The following is a 21,799-nucleotide window of genomic DNA, read 5'->3' on the forward strand; positions in this document are numbered from 1 at the left end:
AAAACCTCAAACAATCCAATTTAAAAATGGACAGAGGACCTGAATGGACATTTTCCCAAGGAAGACATATAGATGGCCAAATAGACACATAAAATGATGCTCCATATCACTAATCATCAGGGAAATGCAATCAAAACCACAATGAGATCACTTACACCTCTTAGTATGAAGACAAGAAATAACAATTGTTTGCAAGGATGTGGAGAAAAGAGAACACTTGCATTACTGGTGGGAAGTAAACTGGTGCAACTACTGTCGAAAACAGTATGGCAGTTCCTCAAAATGTTAAAAATAGAAATATCTTATGATTCAGTAATCCACTACTGGGTATTTACCCAAAGAAAATGAGAACACTAATTCCAAAAGACATATATGCCTCTATGTTTCTTGTAGCATTATTTATAATATTCAAGGTATGGAAGCAACCTATGTGTCCATCAATAAATGAATGGATAAAGGAGATGTCATACACATACACACACACACACACACAACAGAACATAACACAGCCCTAAGAAAGAATGAGATCTTGCCATATGCAACAACATGGATGGACCTGGAGGGTATAATGCTAAGTGAGAGATATCAGAGAAGACAAAAACTGTATAATTTCACTTATATGTGGAATGTAAAAAACAAATGAACAAAGAAAACAGAGACAGAATTGTTAAGTACAAAGAACAAAATCATGTTTGCCAGAGGGGAGGGGTTTGGAGAGATGTGTGAAAAACACGAAAAGGATTAAGAGTTACAAACTTCTAGTCAGAAAACTGGTATGTCACAGGACTAAAAAGTATAGCATAGGGAATATAGTCAATAATATCGTAATAACATTGTATGGTGACAGATGGACAGAATTATTGAATCACCACTGTAGACCTGAAACTAATACAACATTGCCCATCAAATACAGTTCAAAACAAGGGAAAGAAAATATGGTAAAATATTACAATGGAATGGAATTCAGCCATAAAAAAGTGGAAATCTTGTCATTTGGGATACCATGGATAGACTTTGAGGGCATTATGCTAAATGAAGTGAGTCAGACAGAAGATGAAAAATACCATATGATCTCACTTACATGTTGAATCTGGGGGGGAGGGGGTGGAAACAAACTCACAGAGAACAGATTGGTGGTTGTCAGAGGTGGAGGTGGGCAGCGGGCTAAATGGGTGAAGGGGGTCAAAAGGTACAAACTTTCAGTTTTAAAATAAATAAGTCATTGGATATAATGTATAGCATGGTGACTACAGCTAATAATACTGTACCGTATATTTGAGAATTGCTAAGAGAGTAGATCTTAAAAATTCTCACAAGAAAAAAATATAATTATATGTAGTGATAGACATTAATTAGATTTAGTGCGGTGGTCATTCTGCAACTTATACAATTTAAGTGCTTATGTTGTACATTTGAAACTAGTAATATGTCAGTTACACCTCAATAAAGAAAAAAGAAATGGGTAGAAGTAGCCAAAGGCCACCAAAAATACTTAGAAAAGAAACATTTGATAAGGATTTTAACCCTGATCAAACGACAGGACAGAGACCTAAGAGACAGACACCTCACCAAAGACACACATACAGCACATGAGCATATGAAAGAAGGTCCACATCATATGTCGCCAGGGAATTGCAAATTAAACCAACAAATATATACCACTTCATAACTATTAGAATGGCCAAATTCTAGAGCAGTGAGTGACAACACCAAATGGTGGTGAGAATGTGGAGCAGCAAGAACTCTCTCATTTACTGCCAATGAGAATGTAAAATGGTATTTAGCCTCTTAGAAACAGTTTAGTGGTTTCTTACAAAACCATATATGTTTTTAACCATACAATCTAGCAATCACATTCCTTGGTATTTACCTAAAGATGAAAACTTACGTTCATGCAAAAACCCGCACACAGATATTCTAGGAGCTTTATTCATAACTGCCGAAACTTTGGAAGCAATAAAATGTCCTTCAGTAAGTGAATGGATAAACAAACTGTGGTACATCTAAATAACATAGTATTATTCATTGCTAAAAAGAAATGGGCTATCAAGCCATGAAGAGACATGGACATGGAGGAACTTTAAATGCTTATTACTGAGCAAAAGAAGTTAATCTGAAAAGGCTACATGTTGTGTGACTCCAACTAGATGACATTCTAGAGAAGGCAAAACTATGAAAACAATTAAAAAAGAGATCAGTTAGGGGTTGCAAGCAGGGGTACTGAGCAGACATTATTTTTAAGGCAGCAGAAATACTCTGTATGATACTATAATGATGGACATGTATAATTCCATATGTTTCCAAACCCAAAGAATTTACACAAGAATGAACTCTAAGGACACCTGGGAGGCTCAGTGGGTTAAGCCTCTGCCTTCATGACCTCAGGGTCCTGGGATCTAGCCCCGAATGGGGCTCGCTGCTCAGCAGGAAGCCTGCTTCCCCCTCTCTCTGCCTGCCTCTCTGCCTACTTGTGATTTCTCTCCCCATCAAATAAATACATAAAACCTTAAAAAAAAAGAATGACCTCTAAGGTAGACTATGAGGTTTGGGTGATTATAGTGTGTCAATGTAGATACATCAGTTGCAACCGAAGTACCACTACGGCAGGAGATGTTGAAAATGCAGGAGGCTTTTTAAGGGTGGAGGCAAGGTGTATATAAGAAATCTCTGCACCTTTCTCTCAATTTTGCTGTGAAGCTACAACTACTCTAAAAAATCTAAGTCTTGGGGTGCCTGGATGGCTCAGTGGGTTAAAGCCTCTGCCTTCAGCTTGGATCATGATCCTAGGATCCTGGGATCGAGCCCTGCATCAGGCTCTCTACTCAGCGGGGAGCCTGCTTCTCTCTCTCTCTCAGCCTGCTTTTCTACCTACTTGTGACCTCTGTCAAATAAATAAATAAAATAAAATAAAGTATTTTAAAAAACCCACAGGATAGAAGAAAATAATAGCAAATAAGGGTCAAAAAACCCACAGGATAGAAGACAATAATAGCAAATAAGAGTCTAATATCTAGAATATATAAAGAATTCTTATAATTCAACAACAAAATGACAACCCAGGGGCACCTGAGTGGCTCTATCAGTTAAGTGTCTGACTCCTGATTTCAGCTCAGGTTGTGAGCCATTTGGTGTTGTCACTCACTGCTCACAACCTCAGGGTTGTGAGATCAAGCCCCATATCAGGCTCCACACCAAGCCTGCTTAAGATTCTCTCCCTCTTCTTCTATCCCTCCCACCCAGATCACACTCTCTCAGAAAAAAAAAAAAAAATGACAACCCAATTAACAAATGGACAAAGGACTTACATATTTTTCAGTGAAGAATTACATTATCTCCAGTAAGCACATGAAAAGGTGCTCAACAGCATTATTAGAGAAATGCAAAATAAAATCACAAGATATCACTTTACAGCCACTAAGCTGCCAAAAATTAAAAAAAAAACAAACCCAGAAATGAGTATTGGTGAAGATGTAGAGAAAATGGAACCTTTGTATACTGTTTGTGGGAATGTAAAATGGTGCAGCCACTTTTGAAAGTTTGAGACTTTGTTAAAAATTGAAACACAGAATTACCATATCACCCAGCAATTTCACCCCTAGGTATATACATAAAAGAACTGAAAACAGGAGTTCTAAAATGATCTAAAATGACTAAAAATTGCATGTGTCTGTGATTATAGTAAATATTATTGAGTAGTTTACTATTTTTTTTAAAGATTTACTTCTTTCTTTTGGAGAGACAGAGCCACTCAGGCACCCCTGAATTATTTTGTGTGAATTATACAGGGATAATATCTGAAGATAGCTGCTATACTCACACACACACTCTCACACATAAATACAGAATGAAATACTGACATATGCTACATCAATGAACCTTGAAATCATTATGTTCATTCAGTTAAAGAAGCCAGTCACAAAAGACCACATTACATGATTCAATTTATATAAAAATTCCTTAATAGTCAAATATACAGAAATGAAATATACATTATTGGTTACCCAGGTCATGACAGAATGGGGAATTGGGGTGATTAGAGCTAAAAATTACAGTTTCCTTGTGATGTGATAAAAATACTTTAAAACTGATGGTGGTGATAGTTCCAGAGTTCTGTGAATATACCAAAAACAACTGAATTATATACTTCAAATGGGAATTATATGATAATAAATGGGTTTTTCTGTAAAAGAGAAAAAAAGAACTGAAGCAGATTACTGAGATAAGGGGCTCAGAACTTACACTGAGATAACAAGTTAAAGGCATCAACTACGGAAGCTCATTCACACATGGAACCCTTGTGCACAGATTTACCTCCTCTAGTCAACTAATGGACAGGGATAATCTGCTCATACAGTTCGGATCCAGGACTATGTGATCTTACATGGATAGCACAGGATTTTACCACCTGAATATGCAGGATCTGCATCTTCCATAGTTTAGTGTGCACTCGGATGAAGAATGGCAAAGTGAGTTTCTTCAGATCAAACCCACCTTTGCCACTGTAGCTTGGCTACTGCCAGATTTCCTCACAGAAACGCTGGTAGGCTTGTATTTCCGGTGGTCATTAATAATTTGCTAAGGATAATGACAGTGTTTCTCCATCTCTATTTCCCTGCTTCCATGAAGATGGAGATCCTTCCTCAGGAAAGATCCCACAATTTGGTGGACATGCAAAATGCCCCCACTTCTGATACAACCTTTAACAGGCAATGAACCAACCTTCTTCAAAGTGAAGGACCAGCCCCAGAATTACCCTATCAGTGATGTGCAACAGTTTCAGCTACAAGAGGCATAAAGAAATGAAATGAGGAACAACAGCTGTACTATCAAGTGGGACAACAGCCATAGCAAAGCAAAAGAAAACAATGACTACCTAGATTTTCCCAATTCTCTTTATCAGTTGTGTATACTGAAGAAGAAAAATAAATTCCTCCACATTTTATTCTGTAGGAAATGATGACTCATCCTTTTTAAAAGATTTTATTTATTTATTTGACAAGAGAGAGAGAGATCACAAGTAGGCAGAGAGAGAGAGGAGAAAGCAGGCTCCCTGCTGAGCAGAGAGCCCAATGCAGGGTTCGATCCCAGGACCCCAAGATCATGACCTGCGCCAAAGGCAGAGGCTTAACCCACTGAGCCACCCAGGTGCCCCAATGGTGACTCATCTTTCATGAGTTTTCACTTCGACTTATTACATTTCCCACATAATTTTCCTCTCTCATTTAAGGTAAGCAATACAAATCTTTAAACAGTTTTAAATTCCTAAAGTCCCATACTTTTATTTCTACCACTTTATTATCTTTCTGTATTGCTTCCAGACCTTGGCTTCCTACCACATCCCCTTCCCCCATCCAATTACATGCAAATAACTTCCTACGTTGTTATCACTGAAATTCTGAGTAAAATCACTCAATATAAGAGCAGTACTTTGTACAGTGAGATGATAAAGGCAAACAATAGAGGTGGTCTGGTTTTATTTTTGGAGAGAAGGATATTTTCTGACTTTACTGTAAAAAGTCACTCCTAATTATCAAAAGATGTATTTCCCCAGCACTCACCTGTTATTCTCAAAGTATATTTAGCACCAGTCTGCTACTCCATCTACCTCTAGATTTTTCTTCTCAGCATAGCTATGAGGATTCCAATCACAGCCATAAAAGGCAGCACAGCATGAACTGGGAATGGCAATGTAAAATAGTCAATCTCCACAGAAATATTAGACACTGCTTGGTATTATGGACCCCAAGTGGCCAACCATTAAAAAGGTTCCAAGTTCTAAGACACAAATAGCAATCTCCTTGAGGGAACACCTAGCTCTGGACTGAGTTGGAAGTTAATTTCCTATAATCACAGCCAAGGGATTAAAGAAGGCATAATGAAACCGACTACCTCAGATTTAAGTAGTTCCTTTATTCATATTTGTAGATGACTATATTTGAGAGCTACTAGAAAATGTTTATCTTCCTCCTGATTATCAATAAGCAGATACTTAGTACTATCTTGACTGGGGTATTTACGCACATGTTCTTTAGGAAGATGACAGCGTTAATACAAATATTTAGAAGATATGCAGGAACATAACCAAATGTTCAACACTTTGAGTATTTATACCATATACATATCAAGGGCCAGTACATTCTAGAGGATAAACAGCAGTGTTCAAAAGGCAGTAAACAGGGAGGTATTAGCACTCCTTTTATTACTATAGGTGGTGTTTGAAGTTATTTAAATCATAGTCTAATGAAGAAAATGATGAGAAAAGAACATGTCATGCACGAAAATCATGGGAGAAGGTTCACAGGTATAAAAAATATGGCAATCTTATGGGGATGCGAACACTCAGGAGGAAGATTTTGAACACTGCCCATAGTGAAAGAGGAAGGCTCTTTAGGAGAAGAATCACATGATCAAAAGGAAGATAATTTCTTCTTTAAGGACTGACTTAAAGAGCTCCCCTAACAAGAGTACACTAAATTTGCTAGGAAGATAATAAAAAAATTAATTCTATTAACAAAAAGAGATTGGGGGGGGTGCCTGCATAGCTCAGTCAGTTAAGCATCTGCCTTCAGCTCAGGTCACACTTCCGGGGTCCTGGAATCAAGCTCTGCATTGGGCTCCCTGCTCAGCAAGGGAGTCTGCTTCTCCCTCTCCTTTTCCTCCTCTCCCCACTTAAGTTTGCACTCTCTCTCTCTAATAAATAAATAAAATCTTTTTTAAAAGGAGATCTGAGGTTCCTCTGGGCGGGCGGTTTGGGTGCTTACTCGGACTGGCCGAGGGCGTGGGGCTCCGGGGTTCGGGACTTGCCCCCCGCTCCAGGCAGGAGCACCTATGGCGTTTGTAAGGTGACCTGCGCTCACCGACTTTCTCTGGGGGGCGGAGGAGGCACCCATGAACCCTTCAGCGACCTTCCTCGCCGGGCGACAGGTGAACTACATAAAAGAACTGAAATAATCAGGTCACTCACAAAGAAGGTAAAAACCCTTGAATCTAATCAAACTGAATGCCAGGCAGTTCTTCAGAAGACTCAGCTACAGCTTCAGGAAATGGCTCAAAAGGCAACCCATTCCTCTCCCCTCTCTGAGGACCTCGAGGCTAAAAATGAAAATCTCAGCAACACATTAGTGGCACTTTCTGCCCAGGCAGGACAATTACAAGCTCGAAAACAGGCTCTCACTACAATGATAAAGCTAAAGGACAAAGATATTATCGAGGCCGTCAACCACATTGCAGACTGCTCGGGAAAATTTAAACTGTTAGAGCATACCTTGCATGATGCGAAGATGGTGGAGACATGTATCGTGAAAGAAAAGCAAGATTACAAGCAGAAAAGGTATGTGCTATGGTGAGTGCTGTGAAATGTGTAAACCTGGTGATTCACATACCTGTACCCCGGGGGATAAAAATATATTATATGTTTATAAAAAAATAAAAAATCATTAAAAATTTTAAAAAATTAAAAAAAAGAAATTGAAGACACTTGAAGTTGAAGTCAATAAACTGAAAGCAGAGAGAGAAAAAAGGAAAGATGAGTTACTTGATATTGCAAAGTCAAAGCAAGAGCACACAAACACAGAACTCCATAATCTGAGACAGATTTATGTAAAACAACAGAGTGATCTGCAGTTTCTTAATTTTAATGTGGAAAATTATCAGGAATTAATACAGATTTATGACTCAAAGATGGAGGAATCAAAGGTTCTGGAGTCCAGCAGAGACATGTGTTTGTCAGACCTTGAGAATCACTGCCTGAAAGTCGACATCAAGAAGGAGAAAAATCAGAGGTCATCGGTTAAAGATGCAAAATTTGAGACCATGTTCCCACAAAATTAGTCAGACAGGAGCCCCTGTGATGTGTGCAAAGAGAAGAAGCGACAGGTAATCCTTCATTTGGGGAAAAAAGTGTATTTGCTATCTCATCTCTGTTTACAAAAGACTTACTAGAGAAGCAAAAGTCTTGGTCTCTGGGAGGGAAAATGCAGATCGAACTGGAAAACCAAAGTAGATTGTGCAAGATCCATGCAAAGTCACCAAAAGGTAATGGGATTGGGATTCAGAATGAAGAGAAACAACTCTCTGAAACATCCACATCATCTGATAAGAGACAGTGGCATGATGTCAACGTGTACCTGGGCCTGGCCAGCTGTTCTGGTTCCAGACAACCAGAAAAGCCAGATGTTGAAAGTCAAGATGACATAGAAAGGTATGTGCTGTTGCCATAAAAATGAGACCTGTCTAGGGGAGAGTGATATGTATGAATCCAAGTGCTGCCACACGAGTAATTTCATCATTGAAGCCCCAAGCCCCATGTCTGACATGGAGTGGATGAGCATTTTCAAGCCTTCTAAAGTGCAAAGGACTGTTCGCCACAAATCTGTGTGTACTTTTTCGGAAAGTGCCAGTGGGAGGAACCACAACTCCGCCATGAGTGAGCTAATTGCCATCCAGCATTCCCACTGTTCGGGTTCTTCAAAATCTGCCCCTAGAGAGGATGAGAAATTGATAGAGACAGAGCCCTCTTCAGATGCAAAGAACTCACCTAAGATTTTCTTATTCAACAAAGAGGCACCATCGTCCAGTGACAAGGATGACTTTTTGCCCACAAGCAAGCTTCAGCGTTTGCTGGCAGAGTCTCGCCAGATGGTTACGGACCTGGAGCTGAGTACTCTGCTCCCCATCAGCTCTGAGAATCTCAGCAGCAGTGCCAGAAACAACTTAGAAGTCGCACAAGAGTCAGCTCAGAAAAATACCTTTCTTAGTAACTGAAGAACACAAAAGTCAACTTCACTGTTCATTGTGGTCGTAGAAGCCAATTTCTCATCTTTGGAAGGCAGAAAGCAGACATCAATACCTAATACTTAACCTTGAAAACAAAAAGGGGATTGTAGTCCTTTGTAAGCAACATTTAATACCAAAGGGAAGCAGAAACTGAAAGTTAATTTTTTAACATCTATAGTTTGTTTGTTTTCAAGTTGACTGTTTTCATGTTGAGGACTTTTTTTTTAATGTGTAAGAAATTAGACCTTACTGTGTATTCTCTATATACAAACTTGGAATTCTGCTCAGAGAGAAGAGGACTTCTCTGTAAAGATGCAGACTACAGTTAAATACCAGAGAAGCTCTTTAAAATTGTGGACATCAAATAGAGAACCCCTGCATGTAAAATGCTGTTTTAGGGTGCCTGGGTGGCTCAGTGGGTTAAGCCGCTGCCTTCGGCTCAGGTCAAGATCTCAGAGTCCTGGGATCGAGTCCCGCATCGGGCTCTCTGCTCAGCAGAGAGCCTGCTTCCCTCTCTCTCTCTGCCTGCCTCTCCATCTACTTGTGATTTCTCTCTGTCAAATAAATAAATAAAATCTTTAAAAATAAAATAAAATAAAATAAAATGCTGTTTTAACTATCTGCTTTTTAAAAAAACCTGTGCAGTGGGAATATGGACATTTGGGAGGGTATGTGCTTTGGTGAGTGCTGTGAAGTGTGTAAACGTGGTGATTCACAGACCTGTACCCCTGGGGATAAAAATATATGTTTATAAAAAATTAAAAAAATTAAATTAAATTTTAAAAAAAACCTGTGCATACATTTAAATTATAACCAACAGCTTATCAGAGTCAGCTGCAAATCTATGAGAAGTAGTATTCTCTTCACTGGTGGCTTTACCCCTGGATTTTGCTGTGTAGAATAGACATAAAATGATAATATGATACAAAATATTTTTAACTGGAAAGTATCTCCTCAGTTACTGACAATTGAGGTCCTTCTGTCAAAGCTGAACAGAGCCCCATCTCATCTGGGTCTGTAGTGGTCCCATCTACTTACACAAACAAAAGCTTGTTGGAAGATCAGGTTTTATATGCATTTTTTTTTTTATCATTAGAGACTAAAACACTTCCATTTTAACTTATAATTTAATTTTTTAAAGAATATACTGTGTGCATTTCTGTCCCTTATAAGAGAATTGATCAGCTTCATTCAATAAAAAATATTTTTAATAATAAAAAAAGAGATCTGATGTTCAGTTCACATTAATATGAATATTTTATATCCGAACAACACAATTTTGTACGGTCTTGAAGAAAAACATTGATAAAAACTCAAGAGTGAACTGAACCTGAATATGGATCTGAGGAAGAGATAACTAGTTAAAGTAAAAGGTCCCTAGAACTGTTATCTACATACAGACCCACACGTGCTTCTCCAGTACGAGGCAGTGATGCCACTTGCAACTTCTCTGCGGTGATCTCAAAGGAAAACACACACTGGGTCACATCAAAAGTATTCCTAGGGAAAGAAATAAAACAAGAGGGAGCAGAGTAACAGAGGCATCAAACAAAAATGGTGAGGGTTCATAGTTGTTCATGACATTAAAATCGCTAGTTCAGAGGAGTAAAGAAATGAGACTAGTAACAATAACTAACATATGAATGCTTACTGCATGCCAGGCACAGCAAAGCATGTGCTTTATATTATTTAATCAAATTACAGATGAGGAAATTGAGGTTCACAGACACACAATTAAAAATGTCAGAATTGGCATTTAAACCTAAGGCTTCTGACTCTTAGTTTATGCTGTTAAATTACCTCCAATTGTAAACTATCATTCAGGAGAAAATTAGATTATGACCCTTCTGGCTTTCTCTTCTTCTTTGGTCTTGTTAACCACCTCCTATACATATATACCCTTCCAAATGAGTTTTCATTGGCTACTACAATCTATTAGACCTTTCACATATTCTGGAAGACATCTTGATTTACTAAAAGGAACTACAGCTCTTTGGAGAAATGACTGATTCTCCAGTGGCTGAGGCAAGGAATATACAAAATAGGCATCCTGTAGTATAAGAAAGTAAGGAAAGTGCACAAAAAACACAACAGTGAGGGCATGCCAAAGGAACATAGGGACCAACATGAAAGAGCTTCCAATGGACAAAGCTGAAACAATTGGAGAAACAAAATAAATAACCTACAGAAGAATGCTAAATAATTTATGTAGTCTCTCCCCCTCCAAGAAGTCGAGCTTAATTTTCCCCAATCCTTCTTAATTATGGTATATGAAGTAGAAAAAGTAATTTTACGGAGCAGAAACCTGTCCAACACTACCTTGGCCTGCTGATCAAGGCCTTGACATGACACAATAAGAATGGTCTTCCTCCCAAACACCCATAATGCAGTCTAATCATGAGAAAAGCCATCAGACAAATTCAAATGAAGCATAATCTACAAAATACCTGAGTAGTATTCCTCAATACTGTCAAGGTCATCGAAACAAAGAAATTCTGTGAAACTACCACAGTCAACAGAAGCCAAAGGATCCATAACAAGAACGTAACATGGTATCCTAGACTGGGTCCTATAATGGAAAAAAAAAATAGATTAAAAGTAAGAAAATCTGAATAAAGTATGGACTTTAATTAACAATAACATACCAGTATTGGTTGATTAATTGTAACAAACAGAGCATACTAAACAAACATGTTGATAAAAGGAACAACTGTGGAGGTCAGAGGGTGGGTGGATATGGGAACTCTGTACTATCTTTGCAACTTTCTGGAAAATCTAAAATTATTCTAAAATACAAAGTTTATTTTTCAAAAAAAATCAAAAAGCCTGGAAAAAGAAATATAGTCAAATCCCAGCCTTTATCCTTATTAACTGCATAACCCTGTTCAAGTCATTATCTGAGCTTTGGTATCCCTATTTATAAAATAGATACTCTTTTTAGGGGACATCTGCAAGTTAGCAGACTAGGAAGGTCTGTCCAGGCCTTCCAGCCCCCACCCACACTGACATTTAAAAAATAAACAACTAGAGGAGACAAGGAAGATGACAGAGTTGGAGGATCCTGGGCTCACCTCCTCCCACAGACACACTAAGGCAATAACTTCATGTAGTGCAGTGCACTCTGAAAACTACCTGAACACAGGCAGAAAAGACCCTCTCAAAGCCAATGACATTTAAAAAAAAGGGGGAGAGGCTATATTGAGAAGAGTAGAAGGGGCAGAGACATAGCCAGCAATCAAATGCCTGACACTGTGACCCACAAGCAGAAGGTGTATTACAGGCATGGAGGGATCTACTGGAACTTTTTCCAGGAAAGGGAATGCTAGTGGGCAGCACCATTTTTCTTGCCCTCCTTTAGTCTAGCTGGCCCAGCACTGGCAGACACCAGTTCTGATACTCTCCATCTACCTTGCTAGCACTCTCTGCCCTGCCTCAGTGTTCCCCTGCAAACCCACCCCTGTGGGAGCCCCTCCAAAGCAACTACTGCCTCATCATGCCTGGCAGGCAGCCCAGCCCAGGACAGGCACCCCTATAAAATGACTCCTGCCCTGGGGAGGGAGGTAAAATTCCTGCCCCATTTACAGCATACCCATAGCCATTGTGGCCAGCCAACTCAACCAGCTGTACCAAGAGATGGTTGCACCCACTAGCAAGCCACCAGCATCTATAGCCCTGCTTCTCAGCCAGCTACAATGGGAACTAATTCCACCTACCAGCACACCAAACAGCAGCTATAGATGGGACTCTCAACCAGCTGTGTTAGGAGCTACCCCACCCACCAGAAAGCCAGCAACAGCTATATCTGCACCACTCACCAAGGTGCACCAGGGTCCAGCTCAGCCTACCAGCATGCTCACAGCAGTCACACCTGGGTCACTGCTGACAACAGGGCTGATGGCCAGCCAGGCCAACAAGTGTACCAGCAGCAGTCATGGCCAAGTCACAAGAAGACATATGTCCCACAGAGTGGACACTCCCACAGTGGCTTGTTCTGTTGACCATGAAGACTGTACTACTGAACACCACAAGGTGCCTTTTCATAAGGCCACTACTTTCAGGACAAGAAAACATAGATGATCTACCTAATTCAAAGAAACAAACACAGAGACTCGGACAAAATGAGACAAATATATTCTAAACAAAAGAACAATAAAAAGCTTAAGAAAAAGAACTAAATGAAATGGAGATGAGCAATCTATCTGATAAGGACTTCAGAGTAATGGTCATAAAGATATTCATCAGACTTGACAAAAGAGTGGATGAACTAAGTGAAAACAGCAACAAAGAGACAGAAAAATATGAAAAAGAACCAAATAGAACAGAAGGATAAAATAACTGAAGTGAAAAATATGCTAGAGAGAATCAGGAGCAGATTTTTAAAAATGTAGAAAAACAATGAAGCAATCTGGAAGACAGGGTAGCGGAAAGCATCCAAGCTGAAGAACAAAAAGGAAAAACACTTTTTTTTTAAAGATTTATTTATTTATTTGACAGACAGAGAACACAAGTAGGCAGAGAGGCAGACAGAGAGAGAGGAGGAAGCAGGCTCCCTGCTGAGCAGAGAGCCCGATGTGGGGCTCGATCCCAGGACCCTGGGATCATGACCTGAACCGAAAGCAGAGGCTTTAACCCACTGAGCCACCCAGGCGCCCCGGAAAATCACTTTTTAAAAATGGGGATAGGTTAAGGGACCTCTGAGACAATATCAAGCATACTAACATTCACATTAGAGAGGTCCCAGAAAGAGAAGACAGAGGGAAGGGGGCAGAAAACTTATTTGAAAAAATAATAGCTAAAATTTCCCTAACATGGGGAAAGAAAAAGACATCCAGGTCCAGCAAGCTCAGAGAGCCCCGAACAAGATGAACCCAAGGAGGTCCACATCAAGACATACATTAATTAAAATATCCAAAAAAATTAAAAATAAAAGGAGAATCCTTAGAGGCACTTGGGTGGCTGAGTCAGTTGGGTATCCACCTCTCTATCTCAGCTCAGGTCATGATCTCAAGGTTGTAAGATCAAGCCCTGTGTCAGGCTCTGTGCTCAGGTGGAGTCTGCTCAGGATTCTCCCTCTCCCTTTCCCTCAAATAAGTAAATAAAGAGAATCTTTTAAAAACAAGAAAAAAGCAAATAGTACAAAGGAAATACCATAACCTATAAGCTGATACATTAGTAGAAAATCTGCAGGCCAGAAAAGAGTGGCATGTTATATTCAAAGTACTGAAAGGAAAATACCTGCCACCAAGAATATTCAACCCACAAGGTTATCATTCAGAATTAAGGGAGAGATAGTTTCCCAGAAACAAAAGATACTAGTACATCACCACTAAAACTGCCTTACAAGAAGTGTCAAAGGGAATTCTGAAGTGGAAGAGAGAAAGCCACAACTAGAAGAAAATTATGAAAGGAAAAAATTTCACTGGTAAAAGCAAACCAAATAAAGGTAGTAAATCAGCCACTTATAAAGCTAATATGAGGGTTAAAAGACAAAAGCAGTAAAACAATTATATCTACAAAAGTTGGCTAAGAGATGCACAAAATAGACATAAAATATGACATATAATACATACAATGTGGAGTGCGGGAAGTAAAAATGTAGTGTCTTTAGAATGTATTTGAACTTAAGTGACCATCAACAAGACAGATTGCTATATATATGCCACATATACATATATATGTATATATATATGATGTTACATGTGAACCCCATGATAACCACAAAAAAAAACCTGTAATAGATACACAAAAAGTAGAGAGAGGAATCCAAGCATAATACTAAAATCATCAAATCACAAGTGAACAGAACAAGATGAAAGGAAAAGAACTATAAACACAACCAGAAAACAAAAATGGCAATAAGTACACACCTGTCAATAATTACTTTGAGTGTTAATGGTCTAAATGCTCCAACCAAAGAAACAGGGTGAATTAATAGATTTTAAAAAGCCCATCTATATGCTGCCTATAAGAGATTCACTTCAAACCTAAAGATACATAAAGACTAAAAGTGAAGAATAGAAAAAGATCCTCCACGTAAACGGAGACGAAAAAAATAAAAAATAAAAAAGCTAGGGTAGCAATACTGAGATCAGACAAAACAGACTTCAAAGACCATGACCATGACGAGAGACAAAAAAGAGCATTACACAATAAAGGATCAATCCGACAACAGGATATAACAATTGGGTACAGGATATATGTACCCAATAGAGGGGCACCTAAACATATAAAGCAAGTATTAACAGACCTAAAGGGAAGGATTAACAGTAATTCAATAAGAGCAGGGGTCACCCACATACATCAGTGGATCACCCAGAGAGAAAATCAATAAGGAAACCATGGTTTTGAACAACCCACCAGACCAGCTGTACTTAACAGATATATACATAACATTCCACCCAAAAATAGCAAAATACACATTCATGTGCCCACGGAAAATTCCCCAGCATAAATAACATGTTAGGCAACAAAAAAAGTCTCAATAAATTTATGAAGGCTGAAATCATATCAAGTATCTTTTCAGACCACAGTGGTATGAAACTAGAAAACAATTACCAAAAAAAAAAAAAAAAAAAGAATGGGAAAAACACAAACACGTGGAGGCTACACATGCTACTAACCAACCAACAGGTCAACTACAAAATCAAAGAGGAAATCAAACATACATGGAGACAAATGAAAATGGAAACACAGCTGTTCAAAATCTTTGGTACACAGCCCAAGCAGCTTTAAAAGGGTCGTTTACAGGGTACCTTGGTGGCTCAGTCATTAAGTGTCTGGCTTTGGCTCAGGTCATGATCCCAGGGTCCTAGGATTGAGCCCTGCATCCAGCTCCCTGCTCAGCAGGGAGCCTGCTTCTCCCTCTCCCTGTGCCCCTGCTTGTGTTCCCTCTGTCACTGTTTCTCTGTCAAATAAATAAATAAAATCTTTTTTAAAAAAGAGAGAGGGAGAGACGTTTACAGCAATACAGGACTACCTCAGTATGAAAAATCTCCAACAATCTAACTTTACACCTAACAGAACTATAAAAAGAACAAAAAAAAGTCCAAAGTTAGTAGAAAGGAGGGGGGAAAAAAAGATCAGAGCAAAAAATAGAGTTGATCCTTCAACAGCATGGATTTGAACTATGCAGGGCCACCTACACACTGTGTTTTGTATGTGTGTGTGTGTATGTTTTAAGATTTTTTATTTATTTGACAGGGAAAGAGAGAGAGAGAACAAGCTGGGGGAGCAGCAGGCAGAGGGAGAGAGAGAAGCAGGCTCCACACTGAGCAGGGAGCTCAATGTGGGGTTTGACACCAGGACCCTGAGATCATGACCTGAGCTGAAGGCAGACAATTGACAGACTAAGTCACCCAGGTGCCCCCAGATTTTGTTTTATAAAGTATAGTACTGTAAATGTCTTTTCTCTTCCTCACAATCATCTTTTTTTTTAAGATTTTATTTATTCATTTGAAAGGGACAGAGACAGAGGGAAAGGCAGAGGCAGAGGGAGAAGCAGGCTCCCCGCTGACCTCAGCCGAAGTCAGATGACTAACCATCTGAGCCACCCAGGCGCCCCTTCCTTACAATTTTCTTAATAACATTTTCTCTTTAGCACACCTAATTATAAGACTAGAATACATACATATTAAATATGCGTCAATCAATTGTTTATATTCTCAGTAAGGCTTCCAGTCAAGAATAGGCTATCAGTAAAGCTATGCAGGAGTAAAAGTTGTATGCAGATTTTCGACTCTGCAGGAGTTGGGGCTCCTAGCCCCCACAATGGTCAAGACTCAACTGTAAATGATAGGGTGCCTGGGTGGCCCAGTGGGTTAATGCCTCTGCCTTTGGCTCAGGTGGTGATCCCAGGCTCCTGGGATGGAGCCCCGGGTCCCCCCCACCCCCGCTCAGCAGGGAGCCTGCTTCCCCCTCTCTGCCTGCTGCTCTGCCTACTTGTGATCTCTCTTCTGCATTAAATAAATAAAATCTTTGAAAAAATAAATAAAATTTAAAAATTTTTTTAAAAATAATCAACTGTAAATGAAATAGAGCCCCCAAAACAATCAAAAATATAATGAAACCCAATGCTGGTTTTTGCATTTTTTTTAATTTAATTTAATTTTTTTAAATATTTTTATTTTTATTTTTTAAGATATTTTTTATTTATTTGACAGAGAGAGAGAGAGAGAGAGAGAAGTCACAAGTAGGCAGAGAGGCAGGCAGAGAGAGAGGGGGAAGCAGGCTCCCCGCTGAGCAGAGAGAGAGAGATGCGGGGCCTGATCCCAGGACCCGGGGATCATGACCTGAGCCGAAGGCAGAGGCTTTAACCCACTGAGCCACCCAGGTGCCCCAATTTAATTTTATTTTTTTTCAGTGTTCCAAAATTCATTGTTTATGCACCACACCCAGTGCTCCATGCAATATGTGCCCTCCTTAATACCCACCACCAGGTTCACCCAGACCCCTACTCCCATCCCCTCCAAGTTTGTTTCTCAGAGTCCACAATCTTTCATGGTTTGTCTCCCCCCCTCTGATTTCCCCCAACTCACTTCTCCTCTCCATCTCTCAATGTCCTCCGTGTTACTCCTTTTGCTCCACAAATAAGTGAAACCATATGATACTTGACTCTCTCTGCTTGACTTACTTCACTCAGCATAATCTCAGCACTGGTTTTCTGAAGAGATAAGTGATAAACCTTTAGCCAGACTCATCAAGAAAAAGATAAAGAAAACTCAAATAAAATCAGAAATTAAAGTTACAACCAACACCAAAGAAATACAAATGATTTTAAGAGGCTACTACAAAAAATTATATGCCAATAACTGGACAACCACAAGAAATAGAAAAGTTCTTAGAAATATACAATCTTCCAAAACTGAATCAAGAAATGGTAGAAAATGTGAACAAACCAATTACTAATAACAATATTCAATCAATAATCAAATCCCAGCAAAAAAAGTCTACAACCACATGCTTCACAGGTGAATTCTACCAAACATTTACAGGAGAGTTAATCACTATCCTTTTCAGGGGCACTTGGGTGGCTCGGTCAGTTAAGCATCTGCCTTTGGCTCAGGTCATGATCCCAGGGTCCTGTGATCGAGCCCCATGTCAGGCTCCCTGCTCAGTGTTCTCTGGCCCTCTCAAATAAGTAAATAACATCTTTTTTTAAAAAAACACAATGGAATACCACTTCACACCCATTAACGTGGCTATTACTCCAAAAATAAAAATGTAAATAACAAATGCTGGTAAAGATGAAATGAGAATTCCCAAGCACTACTGATGGGAATGTAAAATGATGCAGCCACTGTGGAAAATGGTATGGCAGTTTCTCAAAAAATTATACACAGAATTACCACATGATCTAGCAATTACACTTTTGGATACATACACAAAAGAATTCAAAGCAGGAACTCAAACAGGTATTTGTACTCCTATGTTCATCACATTATTCACAATAGCCAAAAGGTAGAAGTAACGTAATTGTCCTTTAATGGATGAGTGGCTAAACAAATTTTCATGTGTACCTACAATGGAATATTATTCAACCTTAGAAAAGCAGGAAATTCTAACACATGCTACAACACAGATGAGCCTTGAAGGCACTACACTAAGTGAAATACACCAGTTACAAAGTAAAAACAGTGTTAAGATTCCACTTATATGAGGTACCTAAAGTAGTCAAATTCATAGACAGAGAGAGTAGCATGGTGGTTGCCAGGGGCTGGTGGGAGGGGATAATGGGGGATTAATATTTAATGGATATGGAGTTTCCGTTTGGGGAAATAAAGAAGTTCTGCAGATGGATAGTGATGATGGTTGCACAATGTGAATACACTTAATGCCACTGAACTATACACTTGAAAATGGTTAAAATGGTAAATTTGGGGGCATCTGGGTGGCTCAGAGGGTTAAAGCCTCTACCTTCAGCTCAGGTCATGATCCCAGGGTCCTGGGATGGAGCTACACATTGGGCTCTCTGCTCAGGGGGAGCCTGCTTCCTCCTCTCTCTCTCTGCCTGCCTCTCTGCCTATTTGAGATCTCTGTCAAATAAATAAATAAATAAAATCTTTTAAAGAAATGGTAAATTTTGTCATGCATACTTTGCTATAATAAAAGAATACATACAGCACACTAAAACAATCCCCCAGGTTTTGTGAGACTGAAGATCTATGTAGAAAAGTTTTGTAATCTATATAGCCCTTCACAAATACCAGCTCTTTTTGATCATTATCACCCTGTTTACTCCAACCTGATACCATTACCCGCATGATCTGTCCAGCCCTGTTCACCCAGCAGCACACTGTTGGAGTTTTAGTGTGGTACAAGTGATATCCACCCTTGTTTTGCTAAACCCTGCATTCCACACATCACTGCAATAGTCTCCCAGAGTTCTGGTTCTGAAACAGAACAAGGCCCCCCAAAAGATATAAGTTTTAGACAAGCCTGATCAGATTCTAGGGGGAAAAAAAACTCAGAGACTTCCTCCTCTTACCCAGTTCTCCCCAATACTTGGTTTGGAAGCAGTCCTCATTTAGCAGCAAGAGGTCACCATGCCATTGCCAAGAACAAGGAAAATCTTCCTCCAATTCAGCTAACCAGCTAACTCCCTGGCCTACTACCAAACAATGTATCTCATAAGGCAGCCCTTGAGCAGGTGAACAATCAGGAAACTTCAGGGTTCTAGGAAACGAATATAGGAAATGTATTCATTGAGTTTGAACTAAGAATGAAAGTAGTTAGATAAGAAATAAAAAAATAAGTTTGCCTGGGTGGCTCAGTTGGTTAGTGTCTGCCTTTGGCTCAGGTCATGATTCCAGGATCCTGGGATGGAGCCCCTTGTCAGTCTCCTTGCTCAGAGGGGAGTCTGCTTGTCCCTCTTCATCTGCCCCTGCTCTCTCTCTCGCTCACTTTCTCTCAAATAAATAAAATCTTTTTTTAAAAGAAATTAAAAATGAAAATGCTAAAATCAAAAGACCAGAACAACCACCTTTGATGGACTGCACAATTCTCTATACTGTAGCCTCAGAGCTGAACCCTCAAAAACTCACAGAAAGTATAAATATTACTGCAGAACAGGTGTGATAATACAGTAGTGCAAAACGTAGGAATAATGTTTCTTTCTAGAAAGCAAGCCAATTGGAACCTACACCCAGATACTGACCAGAATCTGTGTGACCCTTCAGGTGCTCTCTGAGCGCCCCAAGTTTCCTTAGCTATTACAGGTGCTGGTCCTTGAGAATTTCTCCTAACATAAGTAATGCTACAGTGCCATCTGGAATCTTTTTCATGTAATGATGTTTATCCAGGAGTTCCTGCCTTTGCAGATATTCCCGGGAGACCAAAGAGGGATTTTATTCCATGGCTCCGAGGAACTTAAATGTCAGTCAAACACGAAGTAGTACTTATCACAGCCTTTTAAGTTTTACTTCTATGGCCAAGTGTGCCCTCACAATCTTGAATGTCTTCACTTGCTTCACTTTTACGTTGGCCAAGATTCTTGGTATCGTCAACAAGACTAAATATGAACTTGGGACTTTTCCATGAAACTTTCTGCCAATGCCCCACAAATCTTGAATTTGGTTTTCCAAATTCAAATCCCCAAAATAACACTTATTCTAAGTATAGTCCCACTTTTGTAGAAATGCATTTTTCCTAGATCCCCCTCACACACCTCTTCATACTGCATCGATATTGTTAACTGAGGTTCAGTCATGACACCTACAAAAGCACCATGAGACCCCCTACCTTCTGCCTTCATTTTGTTATAACCTATAGGCTAAAGATATGTATCGCTCTGAGAGTGTTGCAGTCAAGGAAAACAACTCTGAGGGACAACAGGCACTGAGGCAAGAATCACTAGCACAGGGCCTATAAATTAAACCCAAATATACAAAAGCAAAAGCTTAGGAACCATCCCCTGCACACACCTCCTCTTTTATAACCAGTGGATTAAGGTTGATGAAGAGAGACCAACAATCCATTCTCTACAAATGACTGATGACAGCTCAAGTCCCTGGTTATAGGTGCCTCAACCTATTCTTGAATGGTTCGTTGTTATGAGCCACCAACCCAGTATCACCAAGTCAAATGCTCTAAGTTCTCTTCCAAAAATGGTAATAAAATATGCTGAGTCGCTCATATTCCCGCAGTTATACTGGGAGACAACAGCTACAGGGGTTAAACATTCAGTCCCCGAACCAAAGCAATCTGAGTCCAAATCCTACTTTAGCCGCTTGCTGCGTACCCCAATCAATGATCTTTTCTGATACCCCGCCGGCCTATGCCCTCCGCCAGCTCGCTCCTTCACCACCACCAAACATATGGAGCCGAGGGGGGGGGCTACACAAGAGCAGACAGAAGTCTGTTCTCCCTTTACCACACCATCTCCTTGGCTATGGTGACGCCTTGAATTTGAGCGCTCCTCATTCTCTCATTCACTAGACTGCCGCGACTCTTTCCTCATATTGCTTGGTACACTCCAGCATTTTTTTTTAATATTTTATTTATTTATTTGACAGACAGAGATCATAGATAGGCAGAGAGACAGGCATAGAGAGAAGGGGGAAACAGGCTCCCTGCTGAGCAGAGAGCCTGACGTGAGGCTTGATCCCAGGACCCTGAGATCATGACCTGAGTGAAGGCAGAGGCTTAACCCACTGAGCCACCCAGGATCCCGGTACACTCCAGCTTTTACAAACTCACCGGCACGCTGCTGGGGCGGGACCAAGCACTTCCCTTCCCTCATAGGGAGGAACTAAAATATAAGAGTCAAGGTTTTTAGCAAATGACTTCCCCGTTACCACGGTAAAGCGGCTACCGCCATCTTTAGTGTGGCCGATGATTCTTCGTGTTGGTCTAAGAAAAAATGAATAATAAGGAACTCTACAGACTAAAATCCTGCAGGTTAGTCTAGGACCGCACAAGCCTAAATCGGAACCGAGTTATATTCCGGTCGCAACCCAGCCCTGAGTCGTTAGCTCTTGGGGATGGAGGGCGCGCCAGCTGCTGACGCAATGACGCCAGGGGAGGGGCC

General features: G+C 39.9%; 1 protein-coding gene, 1 long non-coding RNA gene and 1 pseudogene across 2 annotated transcripts; 1 reads left to right on the forward strand and 2 right to left on the reverse strand.

Annotated features, from left to right (window-relative positions):
• Positions 1–3,864: 3,864 nt before the first annotated feature.
• LOC131821011 (tRNA wybutosine-synthesizing protein 2 homolog) lies at positions 3,865–6,890 on the reverse strand (annotated as a pseudogene).
• A 44-nt stretch (positions 6,891–6,934) lies between these two features.
• LOC131820810 (coiled-coil domain-containing protein 62-like) lies at positions 6,935–9,052 on the forward strand. The gene is given in 4 exon segments (XM_059156570.1): positions 6,935–7,334; positions 7,465–7,876; positions 7,879–8,200; positions 8,202–9,052. Coding segments are annotated over 4 exon segments (1,587 nt in total). The 5' UTR covers positions 6,935–7,043; the 3' UTR covers positions 8,764–9,052.
• A 1,119-nt stretch (positions 9,053–10,171) lies between these two features.
• LOC131820811 (uncharacterized) lies at positions 10,172–21,782 on the reverse strand. The gene is made up of 4 exons (XR_009349792.1): positions 21,469–21,782; positions 17,310–17,434; positions 11,223–11,344; positions 10,172–10,275 (listed from the first exon to the last, which is right to left on the reverse strand). It is a non-coding gene; the product is annotated as an uncharacterized LOC131820811 (long non-coding RNA).
• Between the last annotated feature and the right edge of the window lie 17 nt (positions 21,783–21,799).

The sequence above is a fragment of the Mustela lutreola genome, chromosome X, assembly GCF_030435805.1.
Source record: "Mustela lutreola isolate mMusLut2 chromosome X, mMusLut2.pri, whole genome shotgun sequence".
Lineage (NCBI taxonomy): Eukaryota > Metazoa > Chordata > Mammalia > Carnivora > Mustelidae > Mustela > Mustela lutreola.